The 21713-nt window shown below is 39.7% G+C and overlaps 1 protein-coding gene across 2 annotated transcripts in view; it reads left to right on the top strand.

Moving 5' to 3' along the window:
• DLGAP2 (DLG associated protein 2) overlaps positions 1-21713 on the top strand; it is a 466793-nt gene that overhangs the window by 65537 nt on the left and 379543 nt on the right. Inside the window, exon 2 of one of the 2 annotated variants that reach the window (XM_061989737.1) lies at positions 15036-15090. In XM_061989737.1, coding sequence (XP_061845721.1) covers positions 15036-15090 — 55 coding nt within the window. Of the gene's footprint in view, positions 1-15035; positions 15091-21713 lie in introns of those variants that run through there. The other variant, XM_061989738.1, reaches the window with a different exon arrangement.

Here is a 21713-nt window from a genome sequence, read left to right as displayed (position 1 = left end):
CCTCATGGCTTTTATTATCTGTTTGAATAATAACAACTGATCTAAAGCAGTCTGCAATTCAGTGGGATGTTGCACTAGTTACACAGAACATTTGTGTAAATAAAGAGGCTACTCAGACTTTGGAATCTTGGCTTGTATCAAAACATTTTTGGTAGCTTTTTTAATAGCATTTTGGATAAAGTAAGCAGTAGGAATAGTGAGCAGCAGACACCCTTAGTCTTTTATCAGGCCAGTGCAACTGGGACAGGATCAAGCAATTTCATTGCTAAGGCTGGATTCTGTTTTGAAGAGGCAGAGTTTGGTCCTTGGAAAAAAAACAAATGGCTGTTTTTTTTACCAGGGATGAGGTAACATCCATGCTGCTGTGTCTGAAGATGGAATGACCTATGAGAATAATTAAAATACTGAAACAGGAACTTATGTCAATGGAGATCACTTGTCTACTGGTCAGGTGCTCATTCTTTAATATTTTCAGCAGACTAGGCTTGTCAAGCAGACTGATGATATAGTTCAGCATTGCGTGACTTAACCTTTTGTTCTCGAGAGGTGACATTTCTGTGAAAGCAACATGAAAGGAAGAATTAAACCATCTGAAAACAACCTATTTTCAATTGGATAGCCAAGACAGCAAGAAAAAAAATCCTTCTGAAACTACATTTATTTTAGCTTGTAGTTAAGAAAACACATACATAAAAGCTCTATCATTCCATGTATATATTTACCAACAAAAACTTGTTTCCTTACCCTTCCACCAGCTCTTAAGTTATTTCTCTGATGGCAATGAAGGCTCTAGAAGCATCACAAACAAAGATATAAAAAACTTGTCCAGGTCAGAAAAGTCATTAACTCTGTGTAGCCCCACTTCTCCTTGCAAGCCTTATAAAAACCCCAAAACTTACAGAGCTGAAGAAAAGGGTAGGTATTTCCTTTTTAGGGGAGTACTTTTTAGGGGAGTGCTGTCCTGGGATGTAGTTGGCACAGGTCCAAATACTACCACAATTAATTCAGAGAGGTGTGTGGCTTTGGTCTTCCTTATTGTTGGGAGAGTGCCTCTGTCTGCTACATTTCAGAGCTCTTTGTGATCTGAATAACATTCCGCTAATTGTGCAAAATGAAGAAAATCCTAGTCAGAGAAGATGAATGTTATCTCACAGTAACTCATCATGTCAGCCTTTTGAAAGATAAGAGTCCAGAATCTGTATTTGGTAGCTATTTGACTTGCAGACCAGTCTCCTATAACGTAGGCAAGTGGTGCCTCTGTTTCCTGTTTCTCAAGAGGTGAGGTGAGAGAGTGCTGTCACCTCCAGTACTCAGTTGAAGGCTACCCACAAGAGCACATCAGGTCTTTGTTGACTGCCAGCTTTATAACACACCTGGGGATTCCCCAGGCTCCCTCTGTCTCCTTCTGCAGCACTGAAGGAGCATTAACTGTGGAGAAATAGGCAGCTTTACATGTGTTTTACGTCTGTCCTTTCACTGTTCTAGGCATCAAAAATACCCTTTCTGTGTAAGCATCTTTGCGCTATCTAGTGGTACGTAGACCCTAAGCTGATTAAAGATTAGGGCAACCTTTTGCAGCTACATAATATTAACAATATGGCATCATCAGCCCACAAATTAAAACTGCCCTGCCTCTCTCCCCATTTTGTATTCTCAAAAACTGACTGCACAGATTATGAGGTCTCCTTCCTCAAAAATTGTCTCTGGAAGCAATTGGAATTCAAAAAAAAAGATAACCTGCTTACTGACACCTATTCTGTTTTATCCCACCTTCTGGAAGATTTCCCCAAATGACTGGGACTCACAATAAGCTATCATATTGTTCAGTATTGAATGAATAACAGATGATAAAGACCAATTTCTGTCTTAAAGGGAGAGCTAATATTTCCATAAGAATGCCTGCTTATTGGGGAAGGAGGTGTGTGTAGTCTCTTTTTGTTCTGAAATCCATATCCCTCTCTGCTATCAAACATTGCCAAGGGCATGAACAAGGCAGAGGCATCCTTCTCTGTTTGTTCTCTTTGCATGAAAGATTTGTGTAACCCAAATCTATGAAATAAGTATTTCTAAAAATAACTCTTCCTTCTCTGTTTTTCTGCTGTCACTTGCAGTTGTCCATCAGGAATCTGTGGAGAACTGTCCCAGCAAAAGTTCTGTAGCATGCTGCTGCTACAGTTTGTATGAAGGGCCCAAAGATGACAAAATATACTTGACTTACATGGAGCAACAAAGCAGCTGTTGGTGGAAAAACTCTGCCTGATTTTCACTTTTCAAGGCATCTTTCCCCTGGCCAAGGGAAATGGCTAGTCCAAGTTGCAGACGTGATTCATCTCTGCAGTTATCCCACTGAGGATAGTGCTGCTTATTTCTAGAATCTCAGCTTCTCCAAAGTGTCAAATGTATAAAAGCTACCTTTGAAATGTAGCACTACACAGTTTTAATAGACAGACTCTGGTCCTAATACAGTGGAGAATTCAGTTTCCCCTACATGTCCTATAGGTGACTTCTATTTCTTAGCTATTAATAAACTTGAATATAGCAAATGGCTTTTAAAAGGAACCATATGTCATAGTTAAACTACTAATAAATAAAAAAGTATTAGGTGACTTCCTTGCTACTTCATGGTTTACTACTTCTGGTATGTGAGCTATTCTTTGATTCACAGTGGGACCATGAATGAAGGTAAACAATTAGGATATTTACTTTTTATTTGTTTTGTTTGTTTGGTTTTTTTTGTTGTGATAACTCTTAAACTTAAAACATCCTCTTACTTTAATATTTGAACTGAATTTCTTTGTCTATCTCCGCTTCCTACACAGTAGAATAAACAGGCTATTGGGAGAGTTTTGTTGCATAGTCCTAGTACAAAACCATAAACTTTGATTTTTAATGAAGATTAGTTTTTTGCTAACAAAGATACAGGGAAGGACTATTAATCTGTTTTACATGTTTAAGGGATTTGCTTCTGCAGTGCAAATACAGGTATAAAAACCTGTGTCGTTCACATGCAAATCCCAAATACAATTCCAGAACAGCAAGGAAAAATAGCACTTGGGATTCCTTGACATATACCTTGTATATATTATTACTATTGTCTGAATAATCTGTGCTTTTGAATCACGTAATTCATCTGTTCACTTAAAAGACTTCTTGCTACAAGCCACAATAAAAACATGTTCCACAGCACTCTCCCAGACTAAAAGTTGAGGGACTAAGCTATGGCTGGCTGTGTTCAGCAATGTGTGAGCAAGATAGAAGCACGGAGACATCTCACCTGTCCTCTATCAAAACCTTTGAAGAGTCAAGTACTGCCCAGTGAGGCCCCAGGGGCATGATTGATGTCACTAGGTCCAGCCTTCTCCCCACTGGCCAGGTGCCTCCACTTCTCCAGCTCTGGTTTTGCCGTGCTTGCTGAAGGCTCTTCCTGAGTCAGGACCATAATTTGCTGTAATCTTGCTCTATACTCGCTTTTCTCTGCACCATTTTGATGTGGACCATTGCAGAACTGTGGTAACAGGAATAACAGCAGGGCATTCTTTTTTTTTTTTCCCCAGGAGGACTGCTTTTGCTTGTTCAGCCTTGTCATTTATCCCAGGCACTGTAGTAGCACAGTCTTCAACTAGGAGACCTCGCAGTCTAGGCATTGCAAGACACACACATTGTATCTAAGTAGATAAGTGCAGGGGTAAAAGGAACTATTATGATCATATTTTCTGTTTAAGTGAATGAAAATGAATAGACTTGTTCTGCTACTATATATATATAGCAAGCTCTGTTTTTTATCATTGCTTAAAACACAATCAGATGCTTAAAGATAAACAAATCATAACAACTCAGTCAAAGATTTCTTCATATAAGCAGCTTCTTGCACCAAATCACTCTCTGCATCTTGCTCTTAAAAGAATTAAACAGTCGCAGCCATGGGGTGATTACTCTGTAACTTCTGAGGGAATAGCTGTCTTTAGCTGTCTCCTGAAACTGCTGTGCTTCTGTAAGGCTTTTGGATTTTGCAGATGGATGCAAATATGCTCATCATTCAAATTTAAGATTCATTAGTAGAAATAGAAATTACATATGTCATTTATAAATATGTTTGAAGGAAGATGGAGAAACTCTTGTGCTTTAATCTTATATGTTGATATTGGACTGTATTAACACATCAAATCTAATGTATTAAAATCGTGGAATAATTTGGATGGAAGAGATTTATAGAGATTGTCACATCCAACTCTCTGCTAAGTGCAGGGCTACTTTCAAAGTTAGAACAGGTTTCTCAGGGCTTTGTCCATCTGAGTTTTGAAAATGTTCAATGTTAGAGATATCACAAAAAAAAAAAATCTTGGACTTTTTCTTGATGTCTGTTCATAGTTTCCTGTGCTGCAACTTGGAACTGCTGCTTTATGTCCCTTCACTGTGCACCTATGAGGTGAGTCTGTCTTCTCTATAATGGTTTCGGTGCAATTCTTTAGCCTTCTGTTTCTCAGGATCCTGCTACCTCCTGCCGTGAGAAAGAGACCATCTTCCAAAAATGACTTACAGTTATCACCCTTGGACCCCTTGGGTGCATTCCACCCAGTCCCATGGAGTTGCTATATATAGTTAGCTTAAGTGATCTCTTCCTTGATGTCTCTGGATGTGCAGCTCAGGGATGCAGTGCCAGGACCGTGCGAACCTCTGCAATTCCTGTAGGACATGCAAGACCTGGGATCCAGGCAAGTCACAAACTCCTGAGACGGCTGGGTCGATCAGCTAGAAAGTGTATTTTCCCCTAGAAAGAAATACTCAACCACTATTACCATTTACTTTCTTTGTGTGACCTGTGTACCAGGCTCAGCCACCTTCTAGCCCCTGCAAGCCACTAGCTGCCACCCTCCACCGCTGGAGGGGTTTTTAGTCTCTGGCCATCCCTCCTTCAGTACAAGATGAGGCTTGGGCTCTTGCACCTGCAGAGCTTCTATGGAGAATTGGGACCAACCTTTGGATTGTTAGTAGCCCACTGCAGTTATTTCTCTAGCAATGATCCACACCAGAGATAGACAAATTGCTGTTAGGTGAAAGATTCTGCTGCTGTTCATGGAGGTAATATGGAGAAGAAATATTTGTGGTTTCTGGTTTACACCCAAACCTCTTTCTTAGGTCTGATTGCAGGACCAAGTTAGTTTGTTTATGTTGGTTGCTTTACATGTAGTGTGATATCTGTAAATCTGATGAGTTGATTAGGAATATTTCATCTGAAGGAAAACTGAAAATACAATTGCTTTTGTCTTGAAGTTTATCTTCATATTCATTTGCTTTTGGAAAAATAAATTACAGCATCAGCTGAAAAATCTTGGTCTCTTCCTCACAGCAATGTCACCCTGGGAGGAGCAAAATCATCACCTCTTCAATTCAGAACGCGTTGAGGGCATCATCATCTCTCAGATTCAGAGAACTTTTGACATTGCTTGTTACAGATTTTTGAAGGCCTGAGTTTGGACAATAGTGCAATTATTTGAAGAACAAACTGAAGTGTTCCCAGTAGACCTGTATTTATCATGCTGTGTTCAGCCTAAGGCATCTTAAATAATTTGTGGTTTCTCTTCTAAGTGCAGCCAATTACGGTAATTGGACCTGGAGGTCATGAATCTATGGATCACTATAGCAAAGTCTTGCTCTGTCAGTAAGGAGGGTAAGCTTCTGAAAAGTGAAAGATTTAAGGGAGTTTTTGTTGTTACTGATGTGTTGTTCTCAAAGTGTCTAAATATGGAAGAGGAAGTCAGAAAGAAAGAGGGTTTGTGGCTGTTGTGTTTACCACCACTCGTTTTCCTATACTATTAATTACAGAAAAGTTTGCCCAAGTGTTATTTTCGATCACCTGAGAGCTAGATGTGTCGTTAATGCCAGAGTACATAGGGGCTTTTTTTCCCCATAGGCTTGCCTAGTTACTCTATTTAGTCTGCTTATTACATTCTTATGAAAGCTATGTGGAGGGATTATACTTACATGATAACTTTTAAAATATTCATGTTTTTGTTAATCATAGGACAATTATAATTAGTTCATGCTAATGCAGATTCATGCTAACATGAATCAGAAATGTGCCATAGTGATAATCATGTTTTCTTTCCCAGGCCATAAAATAGATTATCTAATCTGTGTTTCATCTTAACTTGGCATGATGACCTAGATAAAAGGAGTAATGAAGCATCCTGGGATGCATCAAGAAGAGTGCGGCCAGCAGGTCAAGGGAGGTTCTTCTCCCTCTCAACTCTGCCCTGGTGAGACCTCATCTGGAGTACTGTGTCCAGTTCTGGGCACAGAGCTGAAGAGGGACAGGGAAGTGCTGGAGAGAGTCCAGCGCAGGGCCACCAAGATGATCAGGGGACTGGAACATCTTTCATATGAGGAAAGGCTGCGGGAACTGGGGCTGTTTAGTCTGGAGGAGATTGAGGGGAGATCTTATTAACATTTATAAATATCTAAAGGGTGGGTGTCAGGAGGTTGGGACATCCCTTTTTTTCTGTAGTAGCTAGCAACAGGACAAGGGGTAATGGGATGAAGCTGGAACACAAAAAGTTCCACTTAAACATAAGCAAAAACTATTTCACTGTGAGGGTGAGGGAGCAGTGGCACAGGCTGCCCAGAGGGGTTGTGGAGTCTCCTTCCTTGGAGGTCTTCAAGACCTGCCTGGACATGTTCCCATGCGACCTGATCTAGGTGAACCTGCTTCTGCAGGGGGGTTGGACTAGATGATCTCTAAAAGTCCCTTCCAACCCCTGCCATTCTATGATTCTATGATTCAAAGACAGTGCATGGAGCTCAGCTATGATATCTGGGGCCATTATAACACTGTACCTTTTCTTCTAGGTTTGCTTCCCTTTGGTAGCTTTGATTCAGGTATACAAAACAGGTTATGCAGCCAGTGAGTTCCTCAGTACTGACATATCTGGCACTTTTAGTTGAAAACTCTGCTAAAGAAACGTTGCTTCTGTTGCTGGTATCGATACTTCCCTGTAACCATGTAAGGAGTTTTAGTAAACTACAATTTTTGTAGATGTAATACAATCTGAAAGAATATGTATTTTTATGGTCTTTTAATGTTTTCAGAATATTTCTGAGATTTACCTTCCTTAACCCAACATGTCCTTTTATTCTACAAGGAGATAATATATATATAGAAATGTGATTTGATATGAGGTGATATATACATTAATACAATATCAAAGCATTTTATATGTGGCAAATACAATTTTTCTTTTTCCGTAACTTATTCTTTTAACAAAATTGTTATGTTTTATTTATGTTCGTCATAACTAATTGGGAACAGAGGACTTAGGCAGAGGATAATAAAAAAAGAAAATACTTTTACTAAAAACCCCACAAAACAGATTGTGTTTGGTTTGTGTGGAGCCACTTCTGGTAGCAGGGGGGGGAGCTGCAGTGGTAGTCCCTGTAAGAAGTTGCTTGAAACTTCCTCCAGCTCTGAGTCAGATCCACCTCAGGCCAAAGTCAGGCCAAGTGGACCTCTCTGTGATCACTGTTTAAGAAGGGAAAATTACAGTGGGATGGGGAGGTGAAAGGAGTGGGATAAGAGAGAAGCAACCATGCAGACTCCAAGCTCAGTGAAGCAAGACAGGAGGAGGTGTGCTGGAGCAGAGACTCCCCTGCATCCCATGATGAGACGGCAGCTGTTCCCCTGCAATCCATGGAGGGCAACAATGGAGCTGAGGTCTGTTAGCAGCTCATGGAGGACTATCTCCTTCTCTGGACGTCTTCAAGACAAGCCTGGAGATGTTCCTGTGTGACCTGATCTAGGGGGACCTGCTTGGGCAAGGGGGTTGGACTAGATGATCTCTAAAAGTCCCTTCCAATCCCTGCTCTTTTATGATTCTGTGATTCTATCACCCCACGGCAGGGGTGGTGACTGTGCCTGGAGAGGCTGTGACTCTGTGAGGAGGAAGCATTAGAGCAGAATGTGCTTATGGTTCTGCTGCTGTGCAGGAGACTCACACTGGAGTTTGTGAGGAGCTGCAGCCCTTGTGAAGGACTCAACAGAGAGATTTGTTAGGAACTGTATCCAGTGGGAGGGACCCTGCACTGGAGCAGCAGAAGAATGTGAGGAATTCTTCTCTAAGGATGAAGGAGCGGCAGGGACCATCTGTGACTGACTGGCCATGACTCCCATTTGCTGACCCCTGTGCTACTGAGGGGGAGGAGGCAGAGATATCAGCAGGAGGGAGCTGGGCCCAGGAAGAGGAAAGGGATGGGGAAGGAGATCTTAAAGGGCTGGTTGCATTTTCTCATTTTCCTACTCTGTTTTGTTTTCTGTTAGTTCTCTTATGGTTGGTGCTGGATTAAATTAATTTTGTTTTCTTCCCAGAGTGCAGTAGTTGAGTCTGTTTTGCTCAGGACCATAATTTACCAGGAAGCCCTCTCTGTCCATGTCTTGAAGTAAGAGGCCCCGGGTTATCTTTTCTCCTTTTCTTCTCCCCATCCCCCATCACCTGGGTGAAGGTGGAAGGGGGTGAGTGAGCAGCTGCCTGCAGCTTTGTCTCTGTCTGGGCTGAAACCACAACATAGATGAATCATTACCAAGTTCTGTTTTGACATTAAATTAGGATGAAGGTTCACCGGTGTGTATGTGAAATTGGATATTGGACAACAGCAATCTAGTAAAATCTTTAAGAAACATAATTAGACAAGTCTGGGCCATCTCACCAAAATACAATGAAATACACTGACAAGATGGACTTCTTACTTGCACCACCACGGGTAGGAGATATGTTGTCATAGGCTGCCTTTGTGGTGGGGTGCAGCTCATCAGGAGCTACTGTGAAAGATTGTTTCCCTGGGAGGGAAGAGGAACTGACAGCTCCCAGGGGATAATTGAAAGTTCTTGAAAATCTACTGTTTTCAGCAGTACCAGCCACAAAAAATGAAGTCTTAATATTTTCTACCTGCACTAGCTTTGACATTATAAAAGATGGGTCTGCATTCCTCTGGCAGAGAACACACATAGGTTTGGGTAAGCCCTGGGAGAGCAGGTACTTCTAATCCTGCTGCTTTCTTCCTCCAGAGATGGATAATTCAAGGACTGATTTTAGCAGTAACTTGGAACCGTTGCTAATGCTGGTGTGGGTTGTATCAATAACAGCTTCAAGTGAGATACAGAAGAGACATGCTGGTAATCTTAGATTGTTTTTGAGTTCTTACAGGAACTGACATAGGAGATATTTGTTGAGACACTCCACTCCATAGATAGCCCTTCAAATGCATAACCAAATATAATTATGCTTGGGAGAGTGGAATGAAGTTCAGATTTAGCTTCTTGTAGGTTGAACCAACGGCATATTGTTAGGAAGCTGAAGGCAATAGTTTGATGTAGCATTTCAGAAGAATTTTGGTAATGCTATAATGACAAACTTTTGATTTATAATGGTTTGTATCACCTAACAGCTTCTGAACGGGAAACCTTGCCTACTTTTCATGCCCTGTCTGAAGATAGATACCTTTACAGGCCTGTTAGATAGTTGGCCACTGTGAACAGCAGATACTGAAATCCTGAGTACTTCCTTTCTACTTAAGAAGCAGGAAATTGGTTACAAAGTGGTACGACCTTCTTTTTTTATCAGTGTCACTGGGAGAGAGACATCTAAAATCGTTAGATAAGAAGTCCAAAATAGAAGTAAACAATAATAAAAAGGAAGTGTAAAGTATAATATGTCCTTGTAATGATAAGAGGCAAAAAAACGCATTCAGAGAAGTGCAAGCACAGGATTTTCAGCATTTTTTAAGATCTAGTTGTTACAAACATTGTCTCAAAACATCTCTGTAGTAGCTGACAAAGAAATCTTGTCTAAAACAAAAGCCCTGAGACAAATACAAGGAAAAGCAAATACTGTGATAGAATAAATATGATCCCTGAGTGAAAACAAAATTCCCTCCATGAAATTTGCATGGATGATAGGAAAGCAGTGACGCTTAGCAGAGAGCATGGGAAATAAGAAGGTCTAGGAGGTGCCTACCTCTTCAAAAGTGATGCAACATTTAAAATACAGAAAGACAGGAACTCACTTGCGAAATCATACCAAATGTCTGGCCTTCACAAAAGATGCAAGGCACACTTGATTGGATAGCTACCCAAGAACTATTTCTTTTTAGCCATTGGTGCAAGAGTAAAGCTCTAGTTTCAGAATATGTTTTCTTTGAAATTTTATAAATCGGTGTCTATATGCCTATCACGTGTTTGACACATTTTCCTCTGAATATTATCATATTCTTGCAATCAAAGTGCTTCACATGATAATTGTAATAGTTTTCTAGGGAAGGGAGGATATCTCAGAGGCAATAGTTAGAAGTGCTTGAACATGAGCTCAAGGGCCGTGAACAACCACTGTGTGGTTGGTGTGGCCTAAAGGGTATATATATTCTGACTTTCCAGTCTTTGGGATCACTGGATTTCAAGGATGTAAAAAGCAGCAAGTAATCCATCTCAGCTTGGGACCTGAAATTCAACTTGAAGTTCTTTCCTCTGTCAAGTTACAAACCATGGTATAAATCCATGTTAACTTCTGCCTTGAATTTCACCTGTAGAGCACTCAGACTCCTGAGTAGGGTGTGTTGTGATTTCGAGCCTGTAAAACGTCATTTTCAGCAGAAGAAAATGTAAATGGACAAGGCAAAATAGTATCCAGCTCACTTTTTTATGGCCATCTTAGCACTCCTATTGTAAGTGGAGTAGAAAGCAAAACATTTTTATCATTCAGTACCATAGAGAAGCCTGAATATCTTCATGCAGCAGATCCTTTTAAGTGAGCAGATATCAATTTCACAGAGGCATTTTTTGATAGTAAAATCATTTCACTTCACATGTTTCCATTTCTCTGTAAGTCTGGGTTTTTTTTTTAAATTGTGTTAGAGGTTAGTACTTTCCAAACATAAAATTGTAGGAATTAATTCTAGCTATTTGTTTAACCACTTTACAATGATGAGCACTCAGTGGACTCAGATGTTTTATTTTTATGAAATGAAGAAAAGTTTTCTAGCAAACATAAAAATAGGAGCTTTACTAAGTTGTGAACAGCCATAGAACTGCACTGCTGCTCTGAGAAGCATTCTGCATACCTGTATTACATACAGCTACAGGTATTGAACACAAATTATGGCAGCTACCTATTTACATGTCTCTAAGCTCAGCATAGTAGTGAAAACAAATGTAAGTCAGTCCTCATCAGTATCCACTAATGCCAATTACATTTTTACACTGAATTTGAGGAAGCCTTCAACTTGAGACCATGAGCAACAAATGTCTTCCTGCTACATGTGACTGCCTAACTGCATGCTATGAAGCAGAGCTTGTTTGGCTACTGCTAGGAAACACCTTGATGTTAAGGACATACCACCTGCTGTATTATTTATTCTGTTTCTGCATCTATGAGTCCAGTTTTAATCTAGTATTGCAATGCCTTAGCTACCAGCTGAGAGTTTATAATAAACAACTGAAGGTTAAACCCTTAGTTGATATAATTGAAACCTGTTTTGCTGAGGAAACAGAATGTTCTAAACTCATATTCCATTATTTCTGTGTTTTTGCCCCCTGCATGTGAATCCCTCCAGTTGCTCACATGTTTTGATTTCTGCAGCAAAAATCACTTACTTGGGTGAAATCACACTTTGATTTGGCTGAAGGTTCTCCCTCAACTTGCCTGTGTAGGTAAAGTTTCAAGCCATCAAAAAAAAAAAAATTAAAAATTCATTTAGAGATTATCTGTGAAATTAAAGAAAAAGCTGAGATATGAGGCATTTTAAGGAATAACATAGCTATTGCAGCATGCAAATGAATGAAAGGCAACAGGGGAAAGGAGAAGCATGTAGAGAGAAAGGTGACAGTTTTGCTGAGGAATTCTCCTGTCATTTTCCCTTGGAAGGAGAGGAACGGAGTGGGGAGAAAGTAGGAGGAGAGCAGTGTGAAGAGACTCTTGGATACCATGGAGATGGGTAAAAATCTCTATACTGTAGATAAGTAAGTGGGAGGTTGATATCAAACTCCTACCAGCCAGAAGCTGGCTTTGTGCAGGGTAAACATGTTAAAGGGCTGGGGAGAAGGAAGCATTGTTTTAACCTCTGCCATGCTATTTCCCTACTTAACACTTAAAAGAGCGAAGGCAAGGGACATTTCTTTTTTTTCTGTCTTGTGCTTTTCAGTGTAACTATTCTCTTATCTATATCCAGTCTACCAAGAAGGAAGAATTACGTTCTAGAGCTTTTTTCTACCCACTGACGTTTTCTTGCTACTCCAGACCTGCTTTGTTCTGTCCCTTCTTTTAATTTCTGTCTTAACTCGGTTAACTGGGTGCTCATAATAAATTCATAATGTTTCTCCATGGTTTGTGAATGTGAGGAAGAAAATGTGTCAGATTAACTAGGAACTCAATGTTACTTTATGTCTGAGTAAGACAGTTTTTTTTTTTTTTTAAATTCAGTCTTTGTGCTGTGCTGCTTTGAATGACTGTCTCTGTTCATTCTAGGCTTGCTTTGTTCTCTGCTTCTAAATTTTTATGCTTTCGGTGCCTGTAAGACTGTACTGTTATTTATATCCATGGCCATAAGGAAAATGCTGTAGTTTGTATGTATGATGTTGTACTCCTAAGAATGATTGGATTTTTTTTTTATTTTAAAAATGTAAGAAACACTGTTGGATGATGACTGTGGGTTTCAGAACATTGTTCTTCATTCTGCTGGTTCCTCTTAGAATTATAGCTGCCTACTGCCTGTGAATCAGGGTAAGGGATGCTGATACTTTGGTTCAGGTCCTACTTTGTTCTCTCAAATAGTCCTCCCTGATACAAACAGGCTAGTTTTGAGACTATGTCGAGGGAGAAGGATTTCTTCTTAAGGAAGCAATTTACTTATTGAAAGGTGTTGTGTAGAGCAAAAGAGATGAGAAAGGGTGATGCTTAGCTGGTATAGCTGAACATGCAAAAGGTTGGAAGTACAAAATGTCTACATGTGGGCCTCAGCTTGGTTTGCCTTCTGGTAAGGGTGTTTCTGTAGGCAGGGAGCCATAACGTCAAGCACCTTAACTTATGGGTGGTGGGAGCTGCTTAAATGGAGTTGTGATAAAACACCAGCACACATCTTGGAAGTAGGAGGCTGTCAACCTAACTTAGATTTTCCTACTTCCTTCAAATTTTGTGGACGTTCCAAGAGTAGCTGTGGGTGACACATGAGGTCCTATGTCATGTCTAAGGAAGGAAGCACTGGTCTGGCTGCCTGCAGAAGCACCAGCAGATACCATCCTACATGTCTCCAGACCAAACGTCCCCATGTGTGTGAAAGCGAGCTAGAAGGAATTTGCGAAAAATAAGCTACGTAGTAAGTTTAACATTTTTGCAAGATGCTTGTACAGTAACATGATAAAGCCCCATATATTGACCATAAATTGTATTTGCAACAAACCAGTTTCCTGATAAGCTATTGTGATCTGCTGAGACCTGTCTCTGGAGAACTTAGTTGATTACCCTGTGCAAAACTTCCACCACTTAAACCTAATTTGGTTTTCTTTTTAACCACAAGCTTAACTTCAGAATTATGCTAGAACAAGTGGGTTATGTTTGTAAGACCTTACATTTAAATGCTGTGCCTTCAGTAGAGTTTGGAGGGATGGGGAGAAGAACAGGGGGAAACTGTTCCTATCCCTGTGAGTTGTACCTACTGCTTTTTGTCCAGGACAGCTTTCTGACCACAGAATGTCTCTTCAAATTCTAATGACAATAAAATCAGTTTTGCAATGGTTCTGCCTCTGTATGTGTGCTTTCAGGAGGAAGCATGGTGCATCAAGTTTCTGAAGACTTTAATTTGTTGTTCTGAGGAGACACAGACAAAGTGTTCATCCTCCTGGGATTAGTGGAGCATCTATTGGAAAAGTCCCTGCAGGGAGGGATGGGGACATACAGTGCTTCTGCAGGAGTAGTACGTGTCTGGCTCTTAGCAGCCTCATCCCTAGCTATTAACCTTGGCCAAACAGCAATAGCAGTCTTTGTGAAAAATAAAAATATCTCTATTCGCTGAAGTATTTTCCTTCTGGAATTTCCAAAACTTAACACAAGCTGTGATGGTGCTTGGGGTCTTCTTAGGAGTTAGAATCACAGCATTTCCAGACAGTGGTTATGATGGCCTCCTGTCTGTACTAACTAATTTTCAAACTTTAAAACTGTAAAGACCCCATCTCAGAGCATGGTTTTTAATTTTCTTTTTCTCAGAAATAGCAAAGGAAAAGCCAGCGAACTTTAAACTACACTTTTACTGATGCTGATGAACTTGTAGAGGGTGTAAACTATAGATATAAAAGTCAGATTGAAATAAGATCTTGGGTGCTTTAAGTACACGTTTTTGCTGGTTGGAGCACCAGAGTTGGTCATCTGCATCAAAACAGGTGACTTCAATGTGTAAATCTGTGAAGAAGGGTGAGATCCTGCCAGTAAGAAAGTGCCAGTGGTGGTAGGAGGCTTCTGCAACATTTATCTCTGGCTACCAGCAGCATCTCAGCATGGTGGATGTGATGAACCACAAACTTGGAATCTTCTCTCTCCCTGTTCCCTTGAGTTTCCTACTCAAGCTTCTGAGGTTTTCTGTTGTCTGCTAGAACTGCCTGTGTGAGGAGGGAAATGCTATGCTTTGGAATTTCATCCTGAGTGATTCATGAAAAGATAGATCTTGTAACCCCAGGGCCATGAGTGCAAAATCAGGAACATCAGCATCATTGACTGGTAACATACTGTCTTTCTAACTTGAGCATGTTTAATTATGGTCTTATGTAGTCTGTGGGAGAGGGTGAAACTAACTTTACAGGCAAGTAGTAAGCAGCTAATTTTATGAGACTGTTCTCTGTGCATGGTTCCTAATGAGTGGAGTTCACATTTGCTTTGTGTGATAGCTAATTTGGATGCAGTATGAGAACACAAAGGTTGATCAGATATGCACTCCAGCAATCATTGGCTCTTCATAGGATGTTAAAATACATATCTACATTAATGTCTCTTTCTTTGTTACAACAGGTTCTGCCTGGCATACTGCAGAAGCATTGCTGTATTTTACCTGACAGGAACACAGGTAAGCTGTTTTCTTAATGAGTTTAATATTGTAATAGACTTGGAGAAATGCAAATATGAATTCGATAATATAGAGAAGTCTTGTCTTGTTATTTACAGTCATTGAAGTTCTTTTCTACGGAGTGACAACTTGATGTTTTGTTTAAATTACCTGCTTTGATGCAAAGATTTTGTGTATTCTGTCAACTTTCTGGGTTGTCACTGTTGTAGAGACTGCTATCAGGTCTTGCTTATAAAGATATATGCATATGAACTTCTGAGGTGTCTCTATTGTTAATTGTAAAGGTATAATTTTGGCAAGAAAATGAGTTTAATACCAGAGTCTGCAGTCTGCTCCTGTTGATTCACAAAGGTGCTAAGCAGTGAGTCTAATGCGTAGCACTTACTGCAGATAAATGCTTGGTTTTATGCTTGTTTTTCAGAGACTAGAGGAGTAGACTAAAGGAGTAGACAGAGGGAATATCACTAATGTTGCCTTGCTATTGTGCAGAAGGAGAATTAAAGTAATGTATCTATGACCAGGACAAATCAATTGATGAGAACGATAGCATGGATGAGAAGAAAATGATGGTTTAATTTTATGTTCTTTTATCAGAGGAAAAACAATTTATTTTAAAACAAGTTTTAGAATCCTTTTAATAATTCTATAAATTGGGTGAAAGTGACTGCATATGCAATTGTAGGTTTGATTTAACAGACTAATTCCAGAGAACCAGAAGGGAAAATATAGCTTATTTTTATATCTTCTTAATAGAACATATGTGATTGCTTGCAGCTCTTAAGGCTTCATTCCTTCTTCCCTGAGTAGCTACCATTAAAGTAAACCGGTTTGTCCCTTGGCTTGCTATCACTTACATTTCAGGCACAGTTTGCACTAAAGGTAATTGCCTAGATAACTTGACAATTGTGTCGAACTGTAGCGTGACTTGTGCTTACCTGCAACTGCCCAAATGAAACTTAAAATCTCATTTCCATCTGTGAACATGGGAGAAGTACAGTTAATAATACACCTCTTCTAACAAGAATTTAAAAGTTTATAATTAGTGAACAGATTTCAAACAGACTGTGGCCTTCATATTTATTTCGAGGTTTCCTGAAAACTGGACTAAGGCATGAGCAGGGTGTGACGGCTTCAGTCTGGGCTGTGTATTCTTGTGCTAATATCCTGTACTCATTATCTTTTTTTTTCTTCTTTTCTTTGTAACATAAGAATTTGATCCAGATTGCTTTGATGACCAAACTATTCTTGACTTGTACAGATGCGTATCAAGTGGATATCAAAGCCAATGTTACCTGAAGTGGTGACCTGAAACTGAGTAGTAGGGCTCTGGCCATTTATCTAAAAGGGGTGAAATATGCCTTTATAATCAATATCAATAAAGCCTTTTATCTAAAATCCCAGTCACTTTCAAAAATGCCTTCATTTGGACAGAAGAGAGGAGCTTGCTAGTGAAAAATTTGGTTTTGAAAATTTTGAACTAAGGTCTTTGAAAAAGAAACTTATTATTTAGTGTGTAGCTACTGCTGTACAACCCAGGCACACTTAGGTATGAAAATAACTAACTTCTATTGCTTCTGTGTGACTACTACAGTAAGTGTTTTTATGCCTACCTATTATATAGTTGAGTGTTGCCAGCAGGTGCAAAGCAAATGATGTCTGTGTTCCAGTTTCCCCATTTCCCCCATTTATGGTGTTTAAATACTTGGCAGAGAGAAGGAGAAGAACAGTTGAGACAGGACGTGAGGGGTATTTCACCTCTTTTCTGGAGAAAGAAATTCTTTAGTTTGATTGGTTGAGTCTATTAGAGATAGGTGGACCATTTGCTGCTTTGATTATGATTGAGTCAACTAGTCCAAACTAAGAAGACATTCATTAGGTTTGTTTAAATGTGAAATGTGCTGTTTGCATTCAAGTGTATACATCATATATAATATTGTCAAGCTTGATTCTCATTAAGCCCAGAGAAATTGTCTGATTGGAAGCTGCAGGTCTGTGTCTGTGTTCAGCAGCTAACACCTGGAGGAATTTTGCAATGTGCAGACTTAGGTGGTATTCCTAATAAAATGGAGAGAAGGATAAGGAAAGATGGACTAGGAAGAGGAATGGGAGAAGAAAGAAGGGAAAAAAGCATACTATTGGACCTCCAAAACTGTTAGTGAGGAACACAGATGCTGTAAGGAGTAGAGCTGGCTAAAGGGGAGAGATACAGTGATAGTATTTTCCTCATTTGTTTATATCACAGAATCTCAAGGGTTGGAAGGGACCTCAAAAGATCATCTAGTCCAACCCCCCTGCCAGAGTAGGACCACCTACAGCAGGTCACATAGGAACTCATCCAGGTGGGTGTTGAATGTCCCCAGAGAAGGAGACTCCACAACACATCTGGGCAGCCTGTTCCAATGCTCCATCGCCCTCACACTGAAGAAATGTTTCTTTTGTGTTTCTTTGCAACCTCTTATGTTCCATCTTGTACCTGTTGCCCCTTGTCCTATCACTGGACATCAGCAGTTCAGGTGTGGCCACCTTGGGGGTCTTCGTCCCCTTGTTTAAGAGTGCTCACACAACCAGCCTCTTTCACGTTATTAGCACAGGAGCTTCATCCCAGAGAAAGAGGGAAGCTGTTGGGAATGATGAGGTCAGTGCTGTCTGACTTTTCATACAGCTGCCCTTCAAACTAGCCTAATCCAAATTCTTGGGAGATTATCTGCAATTAGCCATAAAAGTAGATATCCCTGGATTGCCTGTACCCTAGGAAATTGTCCCTTCTGTAAGAGTTTGAAGCAGCAATACTGGCTCTGACAGTATGGAGGGGACAGCTACACATGAGAGCGATGATCACCTTCCCATGGTGACACTGTGTTCATGCATCTACCATGAACTTTTATTCTCAGTGCTTACAACTTAGCTATAAAAACACCTCCTGCAGAGCCTTTCAAAAGAGAGAATAAAGAAGTAATTCTGCTGTTCCACAGCAGTGCAATTTTGGAAGAAGACAGGTGTTTAACAAGATGAGGTGTTCCAAAGGTTAAACAACGATTCATTTTTCAAACCTGTAAAACATTTACAAAATCTCAGTCTCTACATAAAACACTAAATGCTACTAGTTGGTTGCTTACATTAAGCTTTTCTAATAGACACTGTTGTTTCATTTAAGCGTTAGTTTATTTGTGGCTTTCCATTAGTTGTAAAAACGTTTTCATTATTAATTGAAAGCTCTTATAGCATGCACTGGCATAATGCATGTTCATTATCAAGTTAACTGGTATCCAGAACCTGTATTTGTCACATATCCTGTGACTCAAGGAGAAGATTGCAGACTAGACACCTTCATTCTGCACCTCCTCCTTTTATGCTGTAAGAGCTGTATTGATGTCCCTTCTCAGTTTCTTTCCATCTCCTGTAACTTAACAACAACTGGGATACATTAGCAGTTATAAAGTTAATTGGTAGAAAAGCAGTTGCATGCTCTGTACAGGTGTTACTAACAAGATCATAAGGGGAAACAGTGTGAAGGTACTAATGGCCTGGTGGGGAGCAACTTGCTTATTTTCTTGAATTATGATCCTCTTGTGCAAGCTCCAGCTGGGAGAAATAACTCACCCCTTTTGATGGACATCCACCAGCCTCCGTGTACACATGCAGGCAGCCCTTTGTAAGTATTTCCCAGCAATGATCTATCCCCTCTTAATGGGAACTCTTCAGCCAAGTCAGAAGTCCCTCTTGTTACTGTGGTTCTGTAAACCTCATGCAGGTGCTAAGACAGTCCTTCCCCCTCAGCAAAGTTCTTAGTTATAGTGATTTAGAGAGGTGTTCACACAGTAGGAGCAGTATGCTTGGCTTCTACCCTTGAAATGAAGATAAGCCGTTCAATGCAACAGGTCTTGGCATTCTGATTAAAAAATAAAATTGAGGGGTAGGAAAGTATCTTTGAAACAGAGAGGCCAGTGTACCCTGATGTGGGTTGCTTTTTATCTAAATTTAATTTTTACATGTATTTTTATTTCCAATATTGCTTGAAATACAGCTCTTCAGGTACATGTGGGTTGTTTAGTGTAGATAATTTAATGCAAATGAAGAGAGGAGATATATCTGAAAGTTTATGCTTTTGTGTACACTGTTTAATCACATACATAGAGCAGATAATCAAGCTCCCAAAAATTCACTTTTTTTTTTAATCCTAAAGCTCCTTGTATTGTGATCTAGCACAGTAAATGATCCTCAAGGTGTACCCAAATACACTTGCCACAGTAAAATGTGAGTTATGGATGAGGTTCATTAATAGAAGGTGCTTGGTACAATTTTTAGCATTGCTGCAGCTGTTAAACAAACATTTTTGCACTGCAGAGATTCTGATAGCTGTGTGCTTTGTCTGCCTCCGGTACACAATTATTAGTTTCCTGTCATGCAAGGAAATTGCACACACAGATTCGGTACTATCCTTTTCCATCATAACCGTGAGTTTAATGTGTTGTGGGCTGCAAATTTGGGCTCATTTTTTCCACTGAAGATCCCAAAGGAAGGAACAAATCGATAGTTGCTTACAACTTCTTGAGTTTATTTGTTCTTTGATGCTTTAAGCTTGAATTTCCCCTCTCATAGTGAAGGAGAACATAGACACAATAAAGAGCATCTGCACCTATCTGGCTGACTTGATTCTGATAAATAGTTCTTTTAAACAACATAGTCTTAAAGAAGAAAAAAAAACATAAAAAAATCTGCTGTCTCAAGTTTCTTCATCGTCGATTTTCAGGTCAGCTCTTGTGCTGATACTGAAGTTCACAAGATGTTAAATCTTTCATTATAATAATTTTCTTTTGTCTGCTGCACTGGTTAAAACGACACTGAAAAAAAAATATGTCCAATGTTCTGCTCTCTGCAAAGAATGAACATTATCTACTTGAGAGAGTGGTGATTGCTTTATATACAAAAGCAGGAGATTAATAATAGCCAATCTCTTCACTGGATAAAGTATACCTGAAAACAGTTTTATCCTTCTCTTATTTGCTTTACTTCTTGTTGCTTGAAGAGCAAATATTGAAAAGGAGCAGAATCTAAGATGCTATTAAAAAGAACTCCTGCATTAAACTTAACTAAATTAGGTAAAGAGGTTAACATTACTTTCTTTTATTTTTTCTTAACTGTATTTACAGCTGTCTTGCCTTTGTAGCTTTATAAAAGAGTGTAGATTGATGCTGAAAACAGATGTGTTTTATTACCAGCAAATATGTTCCTAACTGCTAGTTAATTTTTTTCATATATATATTTATTAAATGCAATGGATGTTTGTAAGAAGAGGCATCCAAATGACTAGTCTCACAATGTGTCTGTATAAACTGTACAGCAGCCAGCTTGGTTTGACGGAAGGAGTTACAGGGCAATGTTCAGAAGCCAAAGTCCTGTTACAGAAATCATTACTGTGTTCACTAGCGTGTCATCTTCTGTCTGAGTATTTTGAAATATTTAAATGTGATGAATTTTTGTCTTATACTATTGAGATAAAGAGATGTTATTCCGATGTTTTATAGAAGATCAAGGTAGATTATCAGCTCGTGCAATGCAAGAATATTCTCTAGGGTTATGCGTCCTCCTTGTTACAAGTTCTTTGCTTAAACTGAGATTGTCCTTTTACTTTCAAAATATAGCTATAGATTTTTAGACAATTCCTGCAGATTTCACCTGCTGTCTGCTTACTGAGCTCGACATGAGCGTTCTCATTCAGATGTTCAGCTGCAGGCTGCCTGCTGGTACTTTCCAGCCTGGTTTCCATGGAAATGGGAATTAAATGGGTGAAAATAAAGCAATAGTAAGTATTTTCTTAATCTTCTAGTTAATCCGGAAGTTCTCATACCTCGGTATCAAGGTTATTTTGCTTTCAGTTGGCTGGGCATATGATGCCAACTTCTGCAAAATAAAAAATAAATAAAACCAGTCATTAGAGCTGTTATGAGCAATACCTGTTACTGTAACTCTCTAAACATGTCAGGGATCACCAGTAAAGGATGAAGGGACAACCGAACTGGACTGTTCAAGGATAAACTGATGAAAGGGTATGAGGCAATACCCAGTGACAGAGGTGATAGCCTGTGACAAAACTTCTTGTCAGACACAGCTCACATTGTGAAAAATGTAATTAATTGAATAGCACCACGTGAGCCTGGGGGTGGAAAACATCCAGTTCAGAGAAGATCTAATTTCAGTGCTCTGGACTGAAATTGGAACAAAGGATATCATCTAATGAATCAGAACATAATTTAGGGCTCTTGTGTTTCCCTAGAGATTTCTGCTCTCATCCTTTCCTCCACGTTACTGACACTACCGTATCTGCACATTCAGGGCTGTGGAGCTGTGACTATAAAGATGGTGAGGTAAAATTTCCACTTATTGTAAGCACCGTATTCTTACATACAGTCTTCTGCCCTTTTCACAGTGGCTGAACCCCAGCCACAGCCTTGTGTTAGTCTGTCCTTGGGCAGAAGAGATCCAGGATCTCTAGGCCAGACCTCTGCTTCATTTATTTTGGCCAGAAGTAATCAATCAAGTTAACACAGAGTCAGGAATGGGGAGGAAGTAGCCCCAAGGAGGATCAGTGGTACCCCTCTTTCCTTACAGATGCTTGTGTGACC

This window comes from Colius striatus, chromosome 2 (genome assembly GCF_028858725.1).
Source record: "Colius striatus isolate bColStr4 chromosome 2, bColStr4.1.hap1, whole genome shotgun sequence".
Taxonomy (NCBI): Eukaryota; Metazoa; Chordata; class Aves; order Coliiformes; family Coliidae; genus Colius; species Colius striatus.
The sequence above is the reverse complement of the archived record's forward strand: the minus strand, read 5'-3'. Positions and strand labels throughout refer to the sequence as shown.